We start from the raw sequence: 24,278 nt of genomic DNA, 5'->3' as shown, positions 1-24,278 counted from the left end.
GATAATTAATCAATGATATTTATAATGCACAAGTTATGCATAAGAAATTATGTTCTAGAACCTATGTAAATAAGAGATAATTTTTTTCACATTTTAATGGGACTTTTATCTAATTAAACACATTCATTTTTTTTTACAAAATAAAATATGTTTTTGTCCAATTATGTGATTTTAAACAAATAAAATGCTTGTTTGATTTTTTTTAAATTTATTGGAAGAAAATGTCTTTTAAATAAAATATGTAAAGCATGTGCTCAAATAAATTTAGCCTTAGACTTTATGCATGAAAAATGTGATTTTGCATACTTTAAAATATGGAATATTTTAATTAAATAGTGCATTTTTTATTTGTGAAATAATTAACTAAATGACATTATTTTTATGAGACTAAGTATTGTATTTGAGTAATAAAGTGATGGAACAAAGAAACTATTTCAACATAATTGAAATTATGAAATTTATGAAAATGTGGTAACCTTAAGATATTATTATTTTAACAAAGTTAAATTGTAATTTTTATTTATCCATTGGGTAAAGGGAGCGAGTATCAAAATTATTTTATCTTAAATAATTATGATTATTTATTTAGTATTAATTAATTTCGTTAATTAATTATTTTTGATGAGAAAAGAAATAGAAAATGGTACTACACTTCTGTGATTATTTTATTTGAGTTAAGAATAATAAAAGAGATTAATATTTGGAAAATGACAACTAAAATAAAATAACTCTTTTAGTTATATTTTGAGTACGAATTTAATATAGCCTTGCGTTATCAATCAAGTTGGTAAGATATTTTTATTTGATAAAGTATTACGCGATTTTTAAGAATTAAAGGGACTAAAATCTTCCAACTTATACGCAAGTTTTAAAGACTTTCTCACGTACGCATGTCGCATGCAAGTCTAGTTTTATATTCAAAATAAGTCTTTTGATTGAGTGAACGTTAATAGTTTGACATTTGTTAAGAATATGATAGTATGATCGAGAATTATTCTGCTATGATTTTATGTATGAGTTAGTGATGTAATTTGTGGCACGTGTGCATAACCCATGCACATATGGGGTATGTATGTTGGACATGTGTATTCCTACATGATTTTAAAGACGAATGTTTGAATATGATTATAGGCTCGTTGTGACGTACTCGCACTTTACTTTTTCTTGGACATGAGGTAAGGAAGTTAGAACTTTTTTCATATGAATTATGTTATGAAAGGTATGAATTGTTATGTTGCAAAAGTTAAAGTGTTATGAAAAGTATGAATTCTATGTTTTGATATGAACTGTTATACATGTGATTGTATAATGTATGAAAAGCAATAGGTTGCTAGCATGCTGAACACGACACAAGAAAGGAGTTACTAAGGATATTATGTAAATCATAGGGCAGACGCGACGAGGTTATTTGAGGACATGAGATCTTGTTTACCTCATAGAAGAGGTCTTACTAGTTTATGCTTTTGCTTATTACCTCAAGATGTGACATGGACAATAGGGGTGCCATGATCACAAAGAGTATGGTTATGATGTGTGATTATGATTTATGAGTATGAATATGATATGTCTTGCCATGAGTTTACGATTGTTTTCTTTGATATTGTTGTATTTGTTGAACTTCCTTACTAGCTTTTGGCTCACCCCCTTAGTCCACCCCCCCCCCCCATTCAGGTAAACAATAGGGTTTCTCCTTAGCACGTGCAGTGATGTGGGGAGTTCTGACGTCTAAGTATGTATGGCATGGGGTGTCTTATGAATGAATAATGATCAAGTTGAGTGCCAAGAATAAATAAGAACTTATGTTATGATTTTATTTTAATTACGTCTATAATGTCCCAAATTCGCTAATAAGGCTTAGTGCCTTAATTAGTGTGCTATGAGGGCATAAATGAATTATTATGTGAATTTAATTGAATATATGTGTGATTATGTGGCATATATGAAGTATATTTTGATATGAATACTTATGCATGTTTATGTGTATTAAATATGCATGTGGGCCCGTTTTCGTTAATAATGGCATTTTTGTAAGTTTGACCCGTTGAGGGTATACTTGTAATTATGTGTGTTATGTAATTTAGACCACATTATTAATCGGATGTATTTGCAATATTCGGCACAAGGAGATCCTAGTGAGCTAGTTAGCGTGAAAGTCACTACGGGGTCAAATACTCGGCTCGGGGTGAGCCTAGGGGTATTTCGGTAATCTAGTGCATTTTCGAGGTTTACTGGGGAATAGGAATTCATTTGGTGATTTCTTAGGTATGTCGGGTTAATTGGGAATTTATAGTGTTATTTGAGGATTAGCGGGAATTTTGAGGAAAAAGACTAAAATACCCTTTGGTTGGATAAAGGGCATTTGAGTAGCTAGAGGTCGGATGGTCATTTTGACCCTTAGGCAAAGCCAAGTTTGCCAAGAGTTGAGGCCTTGGAGCATTCATGTAACCTCTCTCTCTCCCTCTCACTTGTGTTTTGGTTCCAAGGGAGAACTTGGAAGTTCTTGATAACTCTTGAGTCTAGAAGGAGGCTTGTGGGAATTGGAGCTTGCTTAAGGAGAAGTATAAGCTGTCAAGCCTAGGATCATAGCTGGGATTCGCAATTCTAAAAGGTAAGTTTAACTATAAAGCTTCTTAAGTTTTGTTCTTGGGTATCCTTGAGGAGTTTCTATTTCTTGGTGATGGAGTGTGTTTTAGAGGTTTTAACCTGTTGTTTAATGTCTTATGAGTTGCTGGAATAGTTTGGGTGGTCAATTTGGGGTGGAAACTGAGTTTGGAGGGGTTTTGGGAAAGATTGCGATTTTTGAAATCGCTAACTTTTCTGGGTTCGCGGGGCCACGTCGCGACCCTCTTCTTGGAGCGCCGCAGTCCGCATGAACTTAAGGGGCTAGGGAAGTTCTCTAAATCTCCATAGCGTCGTGGCATTGGGTGGGCTATGTAATGCCCCGGATTCCCTATTCTGGTTAATGGCCGGGTTGGTAGGCCGGGAGGGCCATAATTGTTTAATTATGCCATTAAATGTGTTTATGCATGTTTATGAGAATTATATTATAATATAATGTTAATTGTCTGCATGTCAGTGATATATGCTGAGACCACATTATGATGTGGGTTTGTTCGAGCTGTTCGACATGAGACGATCGTAGAGTATTGATTAGCGGTTTAGTCACAACGGGTTTAAGTGTCGAGACTTGGGTTGAGTCTCGGGGTGATTTTTAGGGTTAGAGCGTTACCGGGAGATAAAGGGTAACGGGATGTGAATTATTGGTATTTGAGATTATTGAGAATAACGGGAATTGGAGAGCGTTAATTATGATTAATGAGTTAGGAGGAAAGTACCAAATATGCCCTTGGGAGCCTTTAGGAAGTATTAATTGACCTAGGGGTAAAGTGGTCATTTCACCCCTAGGATGGATATAACACTTGATGACTGAAGAAAGTGATGGAAAACATAGTATACTTTAGAGTTCTCCCGTACCTTCTTCTCCTCACTGTTCTTTGTGGTTTTTGAACCAATTTTGAGGATTCAAGCTTAGGAAGCAAGCCTTGGGAGTTTGGGAGTGTGTTCCACCATTGAAGACCATCACATGCCAAGCTTTGGGTAAGTTTCTAACCATGGTTTTCTCTGGTTTGCTCTGTTTTGGTTTTGTTTTGCAGCTGAGTTTTCTAGGATGAATTCATGGTTTTGTTGGGAGTTTTGGCTAGGGTTCCCATGCTTGTGATGTTTGGGGTGTGTTAGGATGGTTTTTGGGTTTATTTGGCATCAAGAATAGGCTTTGGAAGCTTGGGAATCGAGTTAGAATCGAAGAAGTTGAAGAAGGTCAGTTCAGGGGTGTTTGGGCCTGGAGGTAGCGCTACAGCGCCCACCCTAGGGCGCTGTAGCGCTCCTCAGGAGGCTTTCAGGCACTTGGGCGATTCTGTGTAGAGCGCTGTGGCGCTAGGGGTTGAGCGCTGTAGCGCTACCCTGTTCCTTCCAAACCCCGTTTTGAGTGTTTTTAAGGGTTTTTGACTCGGGGTTTCAATCCTTAAGGCCCGGGATCGAATCTACTCACCGTGTGGGCATGTTTCGAGGTCCCGAGGGTGGTGCTTAGGTTAAGACCCTATTATTGTGGATTCTCATTAATGGAGGTTATAATTGGTTGTGATTAGGTAACCGCTAAGGAACTAAAAGACCGATCGTTCTCAGGGGTCGTCTTTATCATACTTCTTGCTCGAACTTGAGGTAAGAAAATAGTGTATGGATACAGTTGCACCCTGTACAGGTATATGACATGCATGGTTTGATATTGAGGCGTGTTGGTTGATATATGTGAACGTGGATTGCATATTAAATGCTAATGAATGCAGATTACCTGTTTAAGACACTGACTAGACAGGGACCGACTCTAAAGTCGAAGATCACGCATTGAATGGCCCTATGGCATTAATGCGGGACCGACCCTAAGGTCGAAGAGCTTATAAGCGCTTGCCTGGTCTACGACCAGATGTCTATAGCCAAGGTATACGACCCCGGTGACCGTTAGTCACATGGCTAAGGGACGTTGTCCATAGTCACGACTCCAGAGTCGTGAGGAAGGTTATGTTGGTGACTAATCACCATACACCTGTCCTGATCAACTTATGAAAGAATCAATTTATCAGTTAAGCCCTGGTGACCCTATCGTCACATGGCTAGAGGGAGCGATGCTCATTATTGTGACTTTTGGCTATTGTCACCTATTTACCGGACTGATAGTCCTGGATGATTATTATGATCGTTGTTGATATTATATCATATTTTATTGTGTTTTCTTGTTGGGCCTTGGCTCATGGGTGCTATGTGGTGCAGGTAAAGGAAAGGAAAAGCTTGGCCAACTTTGAGTGGAGAGCTTGGGTGATGTGATGTACATACAGGGCCGCTTGACCGCCACGGTCAAGGAGTTCTCAGAGGGACTAGGGGTTTACCCTATTTTTGCCGCTTAGGCCGGCGGAGTTTGTAAATTTGGAACTGTAGCGACTCTTTTGTATTACGAACTACTTGTAAATATTTTGAAAGGCTCATGAGCAGTTTATTTACTTAATGAAATGTACCCTTTCCTTTTTGCTGGTTTTTCACCTTAGCCTGATATTAACACTTAGATCACGTTTTTAACCAAAGGACTCGGGTAGCGAGTCAAATTTCCGGTTCACCATTCACCGTAACTGTTCTGGGGTAACCAAGGCGTTACAGGCTACACCACGGCATGTGTCAAGGGAAGTAAGGGAATTTTCTATCTCACTTGTGGAGGGTCGCGACGCTTGTGGGGGCGCCGCGGCTCAAATTAAGGATTTTGGCCAAATGGGGTTTTTAAGCTTGGTAACTCAAACCTAAAGGCTCGGGAAGGGTTCTACTATTCGGTTTAGTAGATTTCGAGATCCAAGAGGTTATGAATTAACCCTGAAGCTTTTAAATAGTCTAGTGCTTGATGGTTGTCCATTATTGTGTTGTGTTCTAGGTTATACCGTTAGGGCCCGGGAATAAGGATCGCTCTCGGGATCGTCATACTCTATCTACTCGAGACTCAAGGTAAGAAAAATGCACCCTGGTTGTGATTAGGGCCCGAGCCCTTGTTAATGAATATGACTATGATTATGCCTGTGATTACTTGATTAGGCCTGCTTGTATAAGTTGTATTTGATTGCGTGTTAGGCATATTGTATGTTGATTATACTTTATCTGAAAGCTCGACCTAAGAGAGTTGGGGACAACAATACACGAGTGGAATGCAGACTGTTTTGGCTTGGACAACCTCGGAGTGTAATATGCACTTGTCTGGCCTGAATTCCACCTAAATAATTAAAAGTACGGTATGCACTTGTCTAACTCATTGACTATTTAAATTGGACTATATGTTTGTTTGAGTAGTGTTGTCACTGCTAAGCTTTTTATTTATATTCTGTTGCTTATTTGATTATCTTGATTTAAGTTTTCTTACTAAGCCTTGGCTCATGGGTGCTATGTGGTGTAGCAGGACCAGCCATGAATTGGAGAGCTTTAGGGGTAGAGTGTACATTTGCTGCTGCTCGACCGCCACGGCCTAGAATTCAAGAGGGGATTAGAGTCAAATCCTAGTTCAGCCGCTTAGGCCGACTTATGTTGTAGTCTCCTTTGGAGTTGTAAATGCCTTGTAAATATTTATTTTAGGATCCCATGTACAGACTCAAACTTTTAGATGAAAGTAACCATTGCTATGATCAAAACTTTTAAACCATTTATCATTAATATCTCTTAGTTACACGTTTATATCCAAATGACTTGATTAGCAAGTCCAACACTATTTAAAATACACAGTGTAATGGTCTTGGCTGTCCAGGACATTACAACTCGGTATCAGAGCAGTCTAGGTTTAAGGGTTCCTGAAGACTAGCTGGGCATGTACACATGCCGCTAAACACAAGCTCGACTCAGGGTTTGGTAACTATTTATGTGGTTATGTTTTTAACTTCTTAAATAAGATATAAATGCCTTATATGCTTGTCTTATTAAGGAGCATGAGATATACTGATAGGGCCTGACCCTTTACTGCTATGTGTACATGAAAAGGAATGCTTATTAGCATTGCTACTATATGTTAGTGTTATTGAAATGCTTGCTAGCATTGTGGTTGCATGTATTTTTTAAATTGTTGATGTTAGACTATGGGGTGACTTCTACAAACCTTTTATCATTGCCTAATCAATCGAGTCATTGATTGCAGATATACTTGGAGAGTTATGCCTCCAAGGCAATCAGTTCAACTAGCTGGTGCGGAGATCGAGACTAGAGATGATAACAAGGGTCAAAACCTTCCGCCAGTCCCTGAGAACTGGTAGCAGATGCTTGCTGATATGCAAGCCAGACTTCAAAGTAAAGTAGAAGAGATTTGATTAATGAGAGAGTATGTTCTACCAGGGAACGCTGCACCAGACATGCCATGTACCAGCCGTACAACAACCTGAGGTTGAAAACAAGTGGGAAGTGCTGTACAAAAAAATCAGGAAGCAACATCCTCCAAAATTTGAAGGAGGACCAGATCCATTCATGGCTGAGTAGTGGATATGTCTGACTACCTCCATCATGGATATTATGAGGGTGGTAGGTAATGAAAAAGTGGCTTCCACTACTTTTTTCTTCCGAGACGATGCCCGTGTTTGGTGGGAGGTGGTGTCCCAAAATCGAAATGTTTCTACTATGAGTTGGGATGAGTTCAGAGAACTGTTTAACCAAAAGTATTACAGCAATGCGCTTAGAGTGGCGAAAGTAAACGAGTTTACTAGTTTGGTGCAGGGCAGTATGTCAGTCACTGAGTATGCCTTGAAGTTTGATAGACTAGCTAAATTTGCACCGAATTTGGTGCCTACTAATGCATCAAAACAGGATAGATTTTTTCAGAGGCTAAATGCTATGATAGCCTGGTATGTTCGAATTACGTCGGTACCTAGGGAGACTAGTTATGCCCGGTGGTTGAGAAAGCCCTCACAACTGAGGAGGCAGAGAACAAGATATGGAGGGAGAGTGCTTCACGATGCTATGTTTGGAGGGTAGTGCCTCCATTTGTAGGATCCAGCAGTGGTGGAGGCCCTAGTGACCAGAAGAGGAAGACCCTTGAGAGCTCGACCACTGCAGGTCCTGATAAGAGGGGTCGGGGTGTTCAGGACAGCCGCCAGAGCAGGAATGAGACTTGGAGGAGTTTCTGAGTGTGCCAGATGTAGGAGGCGCCATCTGGGCAAATGTCGGGTGAAGGCATGCTATTAGTGTGGGGTGGTTGGAAATCTCAAGAAAGACTGCCCGAGCACGAAGAAAGAGGAATCCAAGACGGCGGACAGCTTGACTCCAGCTCGAGTGTTCGCCCTGACCTAGGCAGAGGCTGAGGCTAGTCCCTAAGTAACATGTCAGTTTTCTAGTGCTGGCACTCCATATACTATATTGATTGATTTTGGTGCTACACACTCATTTGTTTCTAGTAGAGTGATTAATAGATTGTGTAGGCCATGTGATTATTATACTGCGGGGTTTGGGACTTTATTGCCTACTTGGGAGCTGGTAGTCTCTAGAAGATGGGTTACGTCATTACCAATGGTGGTGGAAACAGAGAACTATCAGATGATTTGTTATGTTGCGTATGGATGATTTTGGGAATGGATTGGTTAGCCAGGTATGGGGCGACTATAGACTGCAAGAATAAAATGGTGACTTTTGAGCCTGAGGGTGAGGACCCTTTTGTTTTTGTTGGCACTGTGATATTAGCATTGAGGGCTAATGACCTACTACAAGGAGGTTGTATAGGATTCCTAGCCAGTGTGGTGGATACCATTGGGACCATGCCAGTGGTACTAGAGGTGACCAGATTGATGCGTGAGTTCTTAGATGTGTTTCCTGAGGACTTGCCAGGACTGCCACCGCACCAGGAGATTTAGTTCTTCATTGAGTTAGCACAAGGTACAGAAACAGTGTCAAGGGAACCATACAGAATGGCTCCGACAGAACTGAAGGAGTTGAAAGTATAGTTACAGGAATTGCTAGACTTGGGATTTATCAAACCTAGCTTCTCACTGTGGGGTGCCCCAATTTTGTTTGTGAAGAAAAAGGATGGGACCCTGAGGATGTGCATCAATTACATGGAATTAATTAAAATGACTATCAAGAACAAGTACCCACTACCTAGGATAGACGACTTGTTTGACTAGTTGCATGGTCAGACAATGTTTTCAAAGATTGATCTTCTATTTGGTTATCACCAGATGAAGATCAAGGATGAGGATATTCCGAAGACGACCTTTCGCATGAGGTATGTGTATTACGAGTTTCTAGTCATGTCATTTAGGTTGACCAATGCCCTAGCAGCATTTATGGATTTGATGAACAGGGCGTTAAAGGATTATTTGGATTGGTTCGTGATTGTCTTCATCAACGATATATTGGTTTACTCTCATTCAAAGGCAGAGCATGAGCAGCACCTCCAATTAGTATTGCAGAGAATGAGGGAGCACCGGTTGTATGCCCAATTTAATAAGTGCGAGTTTTGGATACCACATGTGACATTCCTTGGTCACATCATCAGTGGAGACAAGAATAAGGTAGATTCGGCCAAGGTGGAAGCAGTGAGGGATTGGTCGAGGCCAAGGAGTGCATTGGAGGGCAGGAGTTTCCTTGGGTTGGCAAGGTATTATTAGAGCTTCGTGGAAGGATTCTCAAAGAATGCTACACCACTGATATAGTTGACACGGAGTAACTTAAAGTTTATGTGTTTAGACAAATGCAAGAATAACTTCCAGGAGTTGAAGTGACGATTAATTACGACTCCAGTGTTGAGCCTTCCTTCAGATGTGGTAGGCTTGTGATGTACTGCGATGCATCGAGATTAGGGTTAGGATGTGTGCTGTGCAGATTGGGAAGGTGATTGCCTATGCATCATGACAGCAAAAAGGAATATGAACAATGATACCCTACTCACGATTTGGAGTTAGCAACAATGGTATTTGCACTGAAAGTGTGGCGACACTATTTGTATGGAGAAAAGTGTGAGATATACACCGATCATAAGAGCTTGAAGCATTTCTTTACATGAGAAAAGTATTTTTATGGAGAAGGATTTAAACATGAGACAGAGATGTAGGCTAGAGTAGGTAAAGGACTATGACTTTGAGATTCTTTACCATCCAGGGAAAGTCAATGTAGTGGCAGACGCTTTGAGTCGGAGATGTTGGTATTAAATGATCAAATGAAAGGAACACATCGGAATATATGAACCTATTTTAATAAATATTAATACCATCCATAATCATATACATATATAAACATTAAATCACATACAAAATAGATCAGGGATTACCACTTGTAGCCTATCAAGTGCCCTTGAGTCTTTTTGTATAAAATCAACAATCTTCCTATCCAGTAATCTGAATGCTCACACCTTGATCTTACAGACCAATCTTCAAACACACAAGAACGTGTGTGGGCATGTAGGATTCAAAAGGTTGATTTATGTGACTCTCTAGATGTACTCAACACATGAGATCTAGAGAGGTTTGACAAAGAGAAGAGGTTTAGAATAGTTTTCAGGTTTAAAAGCCTATCCCTTTTTGAGAGAGAGAGTCTATATTTTTTAATCTCATAAAAAATAAAAGAATATTCTGAAAGTTATGTACTATGAGACTTATAAAAGATATTTAATCTAATTAAATAATCTTTATTTTATTAAAAATAAATTCAAAGTAAAACTGATCTGATATTTATATTTAATTATTTATTTAAATCATATTATAAAATGAGTAATTAAATAACTAATTAAACAAACTTAGTTGAAATTCAAAATTCAAATCACAGGGATAACAATCCCTGAGTTAGAGGCCACACACTGTAGTGTACAATGTGTGTCACCGAGCCCTATTAGGATTTCCTAAATTTTATCATTTGTTTATTTAATCAACTTTTAAAACAATATATTTATCCCAAAATATATATCAGTTAATTCAAAATTAATTTTATCTTAAAATATCAGTTTTAAATTAAATAAATAAATAGCATATTCTAAATAAGATATTATTATTTTCTCTCTTTATATTAATCGACACTACACCAAATACCCATTTCCATAACACATGAATATAATACTAACCAAAAAGTATTATGCTGGAGTACAGGGCCACTTTATGAAAAAAGGGCGGTAATAATATACCATCCCGCGCCCTTAGCATTTTTTTTCATTTGTGACCTAAAAATTTGTGAGACCCGAGAGAGACCCAATTCCTTCAACATTTCAGAGCTCTCCTTCAACAGACCCATTTCCTCTCCTTCAACAAACCCATTTCCTTAACATTTATGGGACGTATCCTTCAACATTTCTGAGACCCATCCTTTCCTTCAACATTTCTGAGACCCATTTATTTTCCCCATTTCTTCGGCTTGGTACTACATCCAAACTCCTCACTCTCTCTCTCGTCTTTCTACAGCCAACGTCTTTCTTGTCTTTCTTCAACATTTGGGCGTGCGGCAGGGAGGTCGATGAGGTCCTCTCTACAGCCAACGTTTAAGATATCCTGCCCTCCCAAACACGTCCTCACCACCAAACCTAGACCATCACCCGATTCAACCCCCATCTTCGTCTCCCTTCCTCCCTCTCTCTCTCTCTAAATATATATATGTTTCACTTTACTTGCTCATCTCTCAAAATTTCCCAAACCCCTTTTGGTTTTTTGATTCTTAAGTTTTCTACTTTGTTTTTTGTTGTTGGATTGTGATTATTAGCTAACCCGAAAAGTGGTCCAAAACATTCACCTATTCAGTGGAAGCTTGTTAGGAGTTTCACGTGGAGGACTAGGCATAAGTGAAATCGTGGACAGCATGGAGGTTTGTTGTTTCAGTTTCTTTAGAGTTAATAATTTTGCGGACATATGATTCCTGACTTGAAAACATTTATTAATTTGATATCAGGAAAGAGGAATCAACATGCTTTTTGTGCTGGGTGGGAACGGAACTCATGCTGGGGCAAATGTAATTCACAAAGAGGTAGTTATGCGTGTATCTATTTACACTCCTATGTTTCTTATCTCATAATCTGGCATGCATTCATAACTAAGGTCACTTTTGAACAGATTACTTAAAGCAGAAATCTTTTGGGATATAAATTGCTTTGGTACAAGTTGTTTTAAATTTGTAGATGTAAAGTGCTGTCTCAAGAATTAAAAGTTGATGCATTCCTGATGACTTGAATTCATTTTGATTTTAGTTTAGGATTCATCATCATGTCTATATGTTCATGTTTTCGTATAAATTAGAAAGCACTTTACTGCCATATAGATGATCGTGCCACTAGAATCATCTTATTGGATATGTTTAACTACTTTTACTTGATTGCTGCATTTGTAAACTGTTTCCCTTTATATTGCCTCGACCTTGCCTGCCATTTCTATTTAGGTCTCATGTCCTACTTTTCCTATTTTCATTTCAGTGCTGTAGAAGAGGGGTAAAGGTGGCTGTTGTTGGGGTACCCAAAACTATAGACAATGATATTTTGCTGATGGACAAAACTTTTGGGTTTGACATTACTGTTGAGGAAGCACAACGAGCCATTAATTTAGCTTACATCGAGGTGCAAATTTTCATTATATTTTGTGATTTGTTCGATTTCATTTTGATTGCTTAAGTTTCATGCATTATAATATCATTGTTAAATAATTCAGTGGGAAAAACAGTCTTTGTTAACTTCTCAATCCTTATGACAGGCACATAGTGCATACAATGGTATAGGAATTGTAAAGTTGATGGGTCGTAGCAGTGGATTTATTGCTATGCATGCATCCCTGGCTAGTGGACAAATCGATATATGCTTGATACCAGAGGTATTTGTGCGACTTACTAATTGGTTAGTTATTTTTGAGATTCTGTACTGATACTGGTTTTATACATTTAAGGTACCTTTCCATTTACATGGTCCTCATGGTGTTTTACGGCATCTGAAATACCTCATTGAGACAAAAGGATCAGCAGTGGTCTGTGTTGCTGAGGGAGCAGAGCATGTTAGTCATAGTATAACATCAGTTTTTCACTAGTTGAAACATGATCAACTGATTGGAACTAGTATATTTTTTTTCCTTCTGGATCTAAATATTATGAAACCCCTCCAAAAACAAAATGCCAGCCATATGTTGAGATTCAACTAGCTAAACAGAAAAAACAAATTGATGTTTATCTTTCTAAGGATCTAAGTTAGGTATGTTACATCAATGGTTTTGAAGATACAGTTGGATCATTAAATTTTGATAGCATGTTGAGTGTTTTCTTACGATTGGCCTGGGAATAGTGACTGTTTTTAGTTTAACACATTTTTTCTTGTTAACTTGTTTTTCCAGCTTACTAATAGTTGTTCAAATATTGCCTTTCATATTTTGGAAAAGGCCGAAAGCAACAATTGTTTCAGATATATGATGTGGTTAGGCCAAAGAAGCATGAGATTGAGAATTTGTGAAACCACATTCTACATATCCTATATATAAATTTAAGCCCAGTCCAATTCTGCTAAATTACTCCTTCTTTCCCTTTGCTGAATCTATTTATATACATAGTGTAATCTTTTAAGAGTTTTTGACATATAGAACACTCAATTCTAAAGTTCACTCTTACAACAGTCTAGAGGAATTCCATTAGCTACTAACATCATGAAATGTACTGTGGTCTTTCTAAAACTGTGTTGCTTTACTTCCTAATTGGGCCGGGAATCTTGTTGCTTGACTTCTTGTAAGTAGCTTAGCTAGCACCATGTTTGTTTGTTGTCAAATTAGTAGTGATTTCTTATAGTCTAGAAAGTTTAAATATCATTGAAAAATTACATATCTTAAGATGTTGGAAGATAAATAATATTTTTCAATGATTATATGACACAGCTTGGCACAATTGCAACATCTACAGTTGGCACTAAGGCAACTGGTTTATTTTAGCATGTTTTCTATGACAGGGTCTTTTACATGTGCACTAAGGCAATTGATGCCTTTGGCACTCTCTCTCATGATTGATTTTTAGTGAATACTTTAGAATTAATAGTGTATTCACTAAATTCATGTCAAGCTCTTTATCAGAAGAAGTTCAATAAATCTCAATTTTGTTAGAACAAGATATGTATTGTAGAAATATAACTCAAATCCAATCCATTAAAAAGCTGAATTTGCTTTCTCTTTTCAGGGACTTACTAAATAAAAATTGACAGGTTATGGTGATGGTAGTGTTTATGTTTGGAGCATTAGAAGTGGGAAAGAAGTAATTTTAAATCATCTGTAAATAATTTACTAATCTTGCATCTATATATACATGTATTTATATATGTACTTATTATATTTTTTTGTTTAACTGCTAATTTGACTTATATATATTTTACCATTTAGACTAAATTTGTAAAAAAACTAGAGTTTTATAATATCTTGATAATAATTATTTGATTTTTGTTGTTTCAAGTGGTCAACACATGTGCATAGTGAGATCATAACCGAATAATCTAACTACATGCTTTACCATGTTTTGTGGATTCTGACTATGTAGATGCTAATTACTTTATTATTATAATTATTTTTTTCTTTAGGATGAATGTGGGTAAAAGCTCTGAATTTTGTTTTTGATTTAACAAGGATGCCATTTTAGACCCGATGATACATTAGACTAAATTATTTGAGTTTTTGAATGTGGCATGTTTTTTTACTTTGTAGAGTCTTAAGAATTGTGCTATCTCTGATGATACATTAGACTAAATTTTGGGGCTCAGTTGTTGAATTCTTGAAGTATAAAAATCTTCTTGGTAAATTTTCATATCAGTATTGTGATTCATATATGGCTCTTTCTATTATGAGTCTAGTTATTTCTCACTGCAACGAATCATTCGAGGAGAGGTTGGATATACAGAATCAGTTTTGAGTTCTATAATTTGATGGCACTCTTATTTATTTGTTTATTTATTTATATTATGTGGCACTCTTTTAGGTCTTGTCTTAAAAAAATCTTTATTTCCTTCTTTCATTATTGTCTCTAATGTTTTTTGCAGCCACATGTTGACTTTGGATTAAAAGTACTTGGTGCAGATGTTATGTCCATTCCTGGCCTATATGGGTTTGTCCAGGTAGAGTACTCGTTTAAGCTTCGTTTATTGAGGCTTAGTTGAATAAACACATAAATACATGCATCCATCTTATAGACAAACATAATTTTCTGAGAGTACATATTAATCCTAATATAGTAACTAAATGAATATTGCTTGCAGTTTTTACTTATCTTTTTGTTTTATTATTCAGAGATGTTTCATTCTGTTCCTTGATATATTTCCATGCTTAAGACGACCATGTAAATCCTTTAGGCTTTCTTCAAGTGTTTGGATTTGTGCTTATCTCATTATTAGTTTTTATTTCTTTCAAATTTGTGATCAGTTTCTTTCCTGTGGTTTGATGCCCTATGGTCTAACTTCTTTAAATTGAAGTACCCTTAAGATTCTTTTGGTGCTATATGTTTCTCATACCTTTGTATTCTACTGCAGAGCTTTTCCAGAGGCTGTTCAGGCAAGATTTGTTAGTCGCTAGTCTTTTTCAAAAAAATTTACTTGCTGAGCGAATTATGCGTTCTGCCAATTGTTCCCCGATCTTTCATCCATTGTTGTCGCCTACCCATCAACATCACATGTGGTAGTGTTAGAGAATATATATTATTGTTCAATGGAATTATGGAAAAACCAAATACAACTCTATGCAAAAATACAATGCACAAGATAATATTGATTAAATAAGTATTACAACTCAATTGCTCAAAATACAAGTAAATAAAAAGATGTAAAAGAAGAAGATTACAAACTCAATACTATAACAATACAAGTAAATAAGAAGAACAAAAGAATGAAAATACAAACAAACTCTCACACAACCAAAGTGTAGAGTAATGGGGATCACCAACTTGAACAAGGTTCAAGACCTTTGTCCAAAAGCTTATTTCCCCCTATTCTCTAAGCACTAAGGGATCTCTCTAGGAAATAGCTCTCTGGAATTATCAAGCCTTTTGGTGTATTTTTCAGCCAAGTGCTTTGTGGATGAAAAATGGTGTGTCTTACAAGTGAGCATTAGGCTCCTATTTATAGAGTTTTGAGACACCCTTTGAATTTAAAATTCCACCAACCCCCATGGCTGTTACCAATGATTAATTGGATGTTTTATGGAATTAAAATAGAGATTTGGGAGTTACTTGGCTGTTGGAAACGTTCAAAATTGGATAAAAACCAAATTTTTATGAAGTTGTCAGCCACTAGCGCCGCGGCGCTTGTTTCAAGCGCTGCGACCCTTGGTCATTTTCAGCAACTAATTTTTTTAGTTTTTTTCAAAACGTTCCAATTTATTCTCACTTGACTTTGTAACTTCCATACACAATATGGGAGTTAAAATCACATCTCTTTTAGCCATTTCTCGTATGGCTTTATGAAATTCAATCTCAAATGTGTAACATATAATATACACATTATTGGGTAATATTTGGGAGTTACAAATTTGTAACTGATTTTGTAACTCCAAAATATGTCACATTTAGGCACACACATGTGTCCAATTTTGTGACTCTCAATAATATGTTACAAGGTGTGACAAATCACATTTGTGTGATAAATCACATTTTGTCACATTATTTAATCTAATATTATATTATATGAAATAATATAACAGGTAGTACTAAAGGAAACACTAAAGAAGTTAATACTTACTGTTTTATTAGTCCGAAAGTCACTCTGTAACTATTGCACACTGCAGGGATGCATGGGACATGGCTGCTGAGATATGCCTTTCTCAGCTTCCGTCATTAGTTGAAGATCCTACTGCAGAGTTCTAGGTGCATCTGTAGTGTTTTATTATTGGGTTTCTTCTTCTTGATTGAGGAGCCTTATTGTTTTGGTGTGGTAATTATGTTGTTATGCATTGCTATTTTTGAATTTTACCTTTTGTTGGTGATGATGGCTTTGTATTTATACAGCGTGGAGGTCAGACTGTCTCTAAGATTACCTTAGCAATTGTCTCTATTGTTTGGTTAGCTGCTGGAGTTTTCTTTTTCATTGCTTTGCCAAACCATTCCTGGCTTTGGTTGATTAACATTTTTAAGTAAGATTCATTCTTTAGTTACCTTTCCTTTTCTTTTGTTCTGAATTTTGAGTTTCGAACAATTCAGTTCGATTAAAAAACATTGGAAAGCTAGATGATAAAATCATTTGTTTGCTTCGATTTATTGGCTTAATCACTTTATAATAATTAGATTTAGGTTTCTAAATTCCATTTGCTATGAAATATATTATTGATTAACTTTCTGAATTGGAACTGATTCTTTCCGTTTTCAGCTCAATCCAAGTATTTATGACAGTCATCAAATATATTCCTCGGGTTAGAAATGCCTCATTTCTTTTTTCCCCATTAGAAAAAATATCAATTGTTTTAAATATAATCTTATGTAACATCAGTGATGAAATAATTTAGCTATCCAAAAGGTTTTCTTTTTCCTTTCTTATTACTGTATGAGTAGAGAATTAGAGACGGTAATACTATGTTGTCAACAGTTTTTCTATATCCTTTTCCCCTATAAGTTATTTTGATAGTTTCTTTCAGGAGCCTGCTCATGAGATAGTAATACTATGTTGTACTTTATGCATGCTTTATGTTTTTGAAGTAATGTGGTGCCTGCATAATAGTTTCTTATTCTGTCATGCTTTATGTATATATGATAAGTTCATCTTTTCAAATGATTATTATTTAAAATACTGAAGTTAAAATGTTGAATTTGTCTCAGATTCTGTCATGAATGAAATTTCCTTGTTACGTACAGGAGGACATAATTAGAAGGTGTCAGAGAATGCAGAAACCAGTTATTGTAGCAACAAATATGCTGTAGAGCATGATTAATCATCCTACGCCAACAAGGGCAGAAGTCTCTGACATTGCAATTGCAATACGAGAAGGTGTTGATGCGGTCATGCTTTGTGGAGAAACTGCCCACGGAAAGTAAGTTAACTAATTCATTTGGCCTTGGGTGGCCTCTTAATATATTTCCAATGTGCAATGGCTATTGAAAAGGTATTATCAAAACTCAATAAATATGTTTGTTTTCTAAATTTTTTGCTTTCTTTGTAGTAATGTGTATCCCACAAAAATAATTATAGTAGTATTCTCTAGTTATAAAAATGTTAATGATTATTAGACACTTTAGAGTTATCAATTATGTATGACTTTTTCCTCTTGTCTGATGCAAATTTTCTGTCTTGTCATTTCCTTTCTTTTATTTTACATATCTGCTGTCTAATTTTGTGATTATAACAAAGATATCCATTGAAAGTTGTCAAAGTAATGCATACTGTGGCATTGAGGACTGAGTTAAGTCTACCAATTAGCACTGCTCCTCCAAATCTATTGAGTACATATAAGTTATCTACAAATCAGTCTACCTACAATTTCATGTATTAAGTTATTGATAATATTAAAAAATAGGGCACATGATGTATCGTATGCCTTAGGCCCCTAGAGACCTTGAAGGAAACGGTATGGAGCTCTTTTGTTGTAGCTTCTGTTTTATTTTGGATACTTGCTATTAATTGATTTGGTTTTAGCTTGAAATTTCTATGTTCTGTTTTCATTAGGGATAGTTAGTAATATTTCTTATTGTATCATTAATACTTGGTTTGTTGTGACCAAAATCTTTTCTACTAGGGATCAAAATCTTGTATTCTTTTGTGATTCTAAACTGTTTTTTACTTTATAGTAATTTATGAGATCGGTTATTTTATTGTTCTGCACTCTACAATCAAGTGATCAAATTCTTTATTTCACTATCCCTTGCATATATTGATCACAAAATTTGACTCACGAAAATGTGATTTTGGTGCCTTTAATTTGTACAATATTATGATAATTACTATCTCAGTTTTATTGTTACTGTGTCCCATAAGCTAATCTCAATAATTTTATTACTATTGTGGTTGGATTAGTATTGCAAGTAAATTTTGTTTAACTTCTCTATCATTTTCCCCGTGTTTCTCTCTCACACATATATACATGAAGACATATTTCTTATTATTAAGTCATTAAGGTATACTCAAAGTTTTGATGCATACCATCTGTTTGAGGAAAAGTCTGAGTTAAAATCAGTATTGTTTTGTTTTCATTCTGATTTGGTTAAGTTCGAACCAAGAAAACTTGGGCGTTTTTGGTGTGTTTGATTAAATTCCTGTCAGCTGACTTTTTCTTCGATATTGTTAGCCATTTTTCTGTGTGTTTGTAATCTGTTTCTAGTGTGTGAAAGACGTGTGTTAATGAGCAGTAATAAATTCGGGTGTAATTAGACATGGGGTATCTGACTTCACACTTGACTTGGAGTCTCTTATATGTTATATGAGAGATATTTTATTATGAAATAAAAATGGGAGAAATCCTTGGCTTTTTACTTGTTTGTTCTAACATTGTTCCTGTGTATAATTTTCTATCGAAAGGAAGAGTCAAGAAATCAGTTTGATTAAAATATTGGTATACTGTTACAAAAATAGCATTACTGTTTTTGAGTTTTTTTAGTCTTGGGATGGTACAGTTTACAATGTCATAAAGTTGAGGCAAATTACTAAGGAGTTATTTTTAGACTTATTTGTTTTGTCAAATCAGTTTGGATGATGATTTATTTTGGTTTCATGGTTTATAGGAAGCAAGAGCTCTACTAGGAAGACTTGAGTATCAAAAGGGTAACATAGAAGCTGCACTTCATGTATTTGAAGGAATAGACATTGCTGCAGTGACTCCTAGGATGAAAGGATCCATTTCTAGAAGATGTGAACAAAATAGACACCGTTCACAAAGTGATTCTGTCCCACCTATGTCCATGCACGCTGTTAGTCTGCTCCTTGAAGCTGTTCTTCTCAAAGAAAAATCATTGCAAGGCCTTGGACGATATGAAGGTATTTCCTTTACCTAACTGTAATTTCATTCTTAGTTCATAGCTTTGGAATTCTGTTTCACATTATTGCTGCTGCTGTCTAGTACTAGTCAAAGTAGTTTTTCTTTTCCTGATATTTTTATTGTATTTAGTAAAATGATAGAAAAGATGATTGGATTATTACTTGTTGATTTTCATTTCTTAGATATCTAAAAAGTTTAAGATTACTAAAATAGCAAACTTTTATGATCTACACAAACTCCCAATCTTTCTTCGTGTACTTCTTGCAGAAGGTGCTCAATCGTGCAAAGTTATTTTGGACACTGTAGAATCTGCTCTGCCAGATGGCTTGCCTGAAAACTTCACTTCAGATTGTAAATTACAAGATACTCTATCTAGGGCTGTTGAATCACTACCAGAGTTTTGGAGTTCAGCCATCAGAATAATTGGTGGGTTTTTCACCAGGAATATATGTGAAGTTGTATTATTTTGCATAACTTTTTTTTTGGTAGCATAGTTTCTTGAAGTATTTTTTAAAAAAGACTTTTGTGGCTGCTTATTTCCTATGCAGAAACTGTGAAGCTATATGAAATAGTTGGAATGGGAAATGGAGAGAACGAGCCAAAGCAAGAGTGAGAGTTGGAGAATGTTATAGTAGACAATACTCTCCAAGTTTCTTGTTATAGTAACTTTTCAATATGTTGAATATTTAAGAATACTTGAATACTTAAAGAACATTTTGTTGTTGATGACAGTGTTGAATATTTTAAACTAATTTGTGGATTGTTAATACAATGCTGAATGTTTTTACTTTTTGTTATTTGAAAATCAAGTTTATTTGATGATGCTAGTATATATTAGAAAGCTAATTTTAATTATATAAATAAAAAATAAAAATATAATAGAATAAATTAGTGTTATATAAATGAATATATAATGAGAATTTAAACTTATCTAAATATTAAAATAGTACAAAAAATGTGTTATAATATCTATTACAATAACACTTTTTATAAGTAAAGAATTTTGTTATGCATACTTCATTATATAACACAAATAATGTGTTATACTAAAGTGTAGTATAACACAAAAAACGTATTATACTAAAGTGTAGTATAACACAAAAAATGTGTTATACTAAAGTGTAGTATAACACAAATTTATAAGTATTGAAATGTGTTATATAATCGACTATAAATAATATAACTAAACACTTATCTATTTATTAAAATAACACAGAAAGTGTGTTATCGTTGACAGTATAATAACACATCTGTATAACAATGATAAAGTGTTATGTAAAGAACCCTGACGTACGATAACATAGTCGGTCTTAACACATCAAAAAGTGTCATGGTATGTTTTGATTACACATTTTTGGTGTTATTAAAAGCATTTTTTCTTGTAGTGTATTCAAACAAGATTAATATTAATTTTAACCTATAGTTTTTCAAAATAAAAACTATATAACTAAATAATTAATTAATTCACAATTAATCAATTACCCATAATTATCACAAATTATTTACTTGCCCTAGAAAATTAATTCATTTGCAATTTAGTCAATCTCTCTACAAATCTTTCTTTTTACATCCTTACCCTTGATAGTGTAGGACAGATGTGATATGGGGACCATGGACCTATAATATGAAGCTCCAATAAACCAGATTATTAATCAAACTCTTTAATCTAAGAATCTTATTTATTATTTCCATGATTACTCCTCTATAAATATGGAATTGCACTCTAAGTATTTATAGAATTATCTTCATAGATTTTTCTATTGTAGTCCATTGATGTAATCAATATATGTAGTTATGTCCTCGATTATTGGTTCGTTAATTAGAACTGGTCAAAATTACCGTTTTATCCTTGTAATTACCTCTTAATCCTTAAGTACCATTATTTCACTAGCGAATATATAATTTATAATATAATTATAGATTTGAGCTCAATAACTAGTCAGTTCTAGAATTAACCCTTAAGGGAACCAATATTCGATCTGTTAGGAAAGTATGGGTTCCAATATTGTAATTCATTGTAACACCCTATTTACTCCAAGACCGTTACTGTGAACTTTGAACCGTGCTCATAAAATCGTTTACAAGTTATTAACAACTCAAAATGGTCATTATAGTGTAAAAATTACAACCCGCCGACCTAAGCGGCAAAAATAGGGTTAACCCCTATTTCCACTGAGAAACACATAGGCCGTGGTGGTCAAGCGACTGCATATGTATACATTGCCACCTATGCTCTCCACTCAAGTCTGGGTGAGCATTTATTTCCCTTTACATGCACCACATAGCACCCGTGAGCCAAGGCTCAGCAAGAAAACTCATTATTGCATGTATATTATATCAAATGATGATCATGATAATCATACAGAGCTTATAGCCCTAAACAGAAGAGTGAATATCACTTCAAGGTTCTGGTAACCATGTTGGGGCTTGTAGCCCTAGTCAGATTACATCGAGATTTTGAGAATCATGATGGGGCGTGCATCCCTAATCAGATGAATGACTGATCAATAAGTCACTAACTTAAACCAGATGAGTAACTGATGAATGAGTCACTAATTTGGGCTCCCTTAGCCATGTGACGATGCAGTCACCTTGGCCTTCTGGCCCTGAATAGACAAGCGCTTTTGTTTTTCATCGAACTTAAGGTCAGTCAAGCATTAATACTCATGATGAGTCATTCAATGCATATGTCGATTAGATATAATCTTTTCAGCTTGTGTTGAACACATCAATGCCATTCTTGACTCTTAAGCCAATACCATACAGCTCGTGCCAATTTCTGACTCATGGGTCAGTGCCATACACAAGTAAGGCAGATTTGCTACGCATTTGATATGCAATCAATGTCCACATATACATCACTCAACACGCCTCATGAATAACCATGCATGTCACATATGGGATGCAATTTTCTTACCTCTGCTTCGAGTGAGAAACAAGTTAAAAGAGCAACCCTCGAGAACGATTGAACCTTTGACTCCTTAGCAATCACCTAGTCATAATGAAATATCACCTCCATCAATGAAAATGAGCAATGAAAGGTTCATGACCTAAACCCCACTCCCGGGACCTCGAATCGTACCCAAACGATGAGTAGATTCGATCATGAGCCTTTGTTATACCCAGATTTCGAGCCATAGTAAATATGACCTCGAAAGCTGAGTTCGCAATAAATGGTCTCGTGAGGGTTAGGGTATGCTCTAGGATTGTAAATCGAGCCGGCAAAGTACGATACATGACCTCGAGTATCGTGACCTCGAAATGATCTCGATCTCGAAAGGTAGCTCTGAGAGCACCCTCATCTTCAGGAACAACTTCGGAGCAGGGGTCTTGAGCTCGATGTACTATCTCGAAAGCAACGTTAGCTCGGGAGATGTCAGTGGCTCGCACAATGACGTGAAACCTGAGATGCTAAAGCCTTGGAGATACGCTATAACCACCTTGAATATCTACAAGTATTATAAACATGAGATGTAATCCTCATTTATTAATGTAAATCCCCAAGAATCGTGGGATATTATTTAGTCAGTTATGCGTTTCCTGGTCTTCAGGGACGTTTCCTTTTTTATCTGATTATAGGCATTTAAAGCCATTTATTTTATTCACAAAAGAGTAACTACCCAAAATATGTGGGATAGTATTCTGCATCCTTCTCTATAAATAGAGAAGCCATGCACCATTGTAATGAAACGAAATTCTGATCCTTGAGAGAAAACTCTGGAGAATTCATGCTAAAGAATTTTTCAGAGATAATCTTAAGATTAATAACAGAGACTCGTGGACTAGGCAGATTTAACTGCTGAACCACGTAAAAAACCGTGTGTTTGATTTGTTTGTTTCGTTTGGCCATTGTCATTCATTGTTTTTGTGCTCTTCTTTTATCTGTTGATGAAAAACGGCGTCAACAGTTTGGTGCTTTCATTGAGAGCCTTAAGAATTCATCCCTGAGAGATTCATGGCTACAAACAATCAGAACACCCCTGATGAAAGCTACCCAAGGCGTCCTGGAAAACAACCAATGGAGAACCCGGATGCTGAGGAGAGGAGTAGGTCCTCCGATTCCCGGGGACCACCGCCTCCACCAAGAGATGAGGATATGTACTACAATCCTGAGCGTTACGTTCCTATTGTAGAACTGGAAAACCGGCAGTTGAAACAGCTGTTGGCAGAAGCCAACAAACGGAATGAGGAGTTGACTAGGATGGTCGCAGAGGCGCAGGTGGTTCATCCCCCGCCTCCGCGCGAAAACCAAGTCCCTCCTCCAAGGGACGTGCATGTTCCTCCCCGGAGGCCCCGTGGACGACCACGAAAAGATGCTGCCACGAGGAGGCCGACTCAACCTCCGGCACCAGCAGAGCCATCTGCTCCTCCTAGGCCCCAGAGGAGTACCCGAGCTCGGGTCCCGCCTAATCCACCTGTGGAAGTGCCTGCAGGAACTGAGAATAACCGAGCTCCTACCGAGCTCGGACTCAGGTTCCTGGTAGCGCACCGAACGCGACTGACCCATCTCGGGCAAATTCTGGACCCTCTAGGCCGAGGCAAGGGCGGCAGCCACCGTCACCCATACGGTTCCCTCCGTCTCCCATAAGATATCCTTCACCTCCCCGTAGAAACGCTCAACCTGTTTGAGATCAGGATCAAGGGCGTACAGGGGAAGGACAAGAAAACAGGGAGACATTCCGGGAGCGGAGAGGCGCACCATCTGAGAGAAGTCAGACGTCTCGGTCTCGCACTGTGGAGACGAGGCGACGTGGGAAGAATCCACCACGAAATGACCGATCAATGAGTTTCACCAGTGACAAGTCCGGAGAGACCAGGTCCGTCAGTAAACACGACCGAGGTCGTAAA

General features: G+C 36.6%; 1 protein-coding gene across 1 annotated transcript; it reads left to right on the top strand.

Moving 5' to 3' along the window:
* Positions 1–7,185: 7,185 nt before the first annotated feature.
* On the top strand, positions 7,186–19,651 carry LOC133828722 (uncharacterized). Its single transcript, XM_062258868.1, has 4 exons — positions 7,186–7,428; positions 11,242–11,343; positions 11,428–11,502; positions 19,177–19,651. Exons 1-4 carry the CDS (start codon positions 7,186–7,188, stop codon positions 19,444–19,446), a joined length of 690 nt encoding a protein of 229 aa, XP_062114852.1. The 3' UTR covers positions 19,447–19,651.
* The last annotated feature ends 4,627 nt before the right edge of the window (positions 19,652–24,278 follow it).

Source organism: Humulus lupulus, chromosome 1 (genome assembly GCF_963169125.1).
Source record: "Humulus lupulus chromosome 1, drHumLupu1.1, whole genome shotgun sequence".
In the NCBI taxonomy this organism is placed as follows: Eukaryota; Viridiplantae; Streptophyta; class Magnoliopsida; order Rosales; family Cannabaceae; genus Humulus; species Humulus lupulus.
The sequence above is the reverse complement of the archived record's forward strand: the minus strand, read 5'-3'. Positions and strand labels throughout refer to the sequence as shown.

What these genes read in the sequence shown, in the direction of transcription:
- LOC133828722 (XM_062258868.1), top strand. Translation starts at nt 7,186, where the DNA reads ATGAGTTGGGATGAGTTCAGAGAACTGTTTAACCAAAAGTATTACAGC. An exon ending in GGTATGTTCGAATTACGTCG is followed by an intron (nt 7,429 to 11,241) that starts GTACCTAGGGAG and finishes TGTGATTATTAG; the next exon opens with CTAACCCGAAAAGTGGTCCA. An exon ending in AAATCGTGGACAGCATGGAG is followed by an intron (nt 11,344 to 11,427) that starts GTTTGTTGTTTC and finishes ATTTGATATCAG; the next exon opens with GAAAGAGGAATCAACATGCT.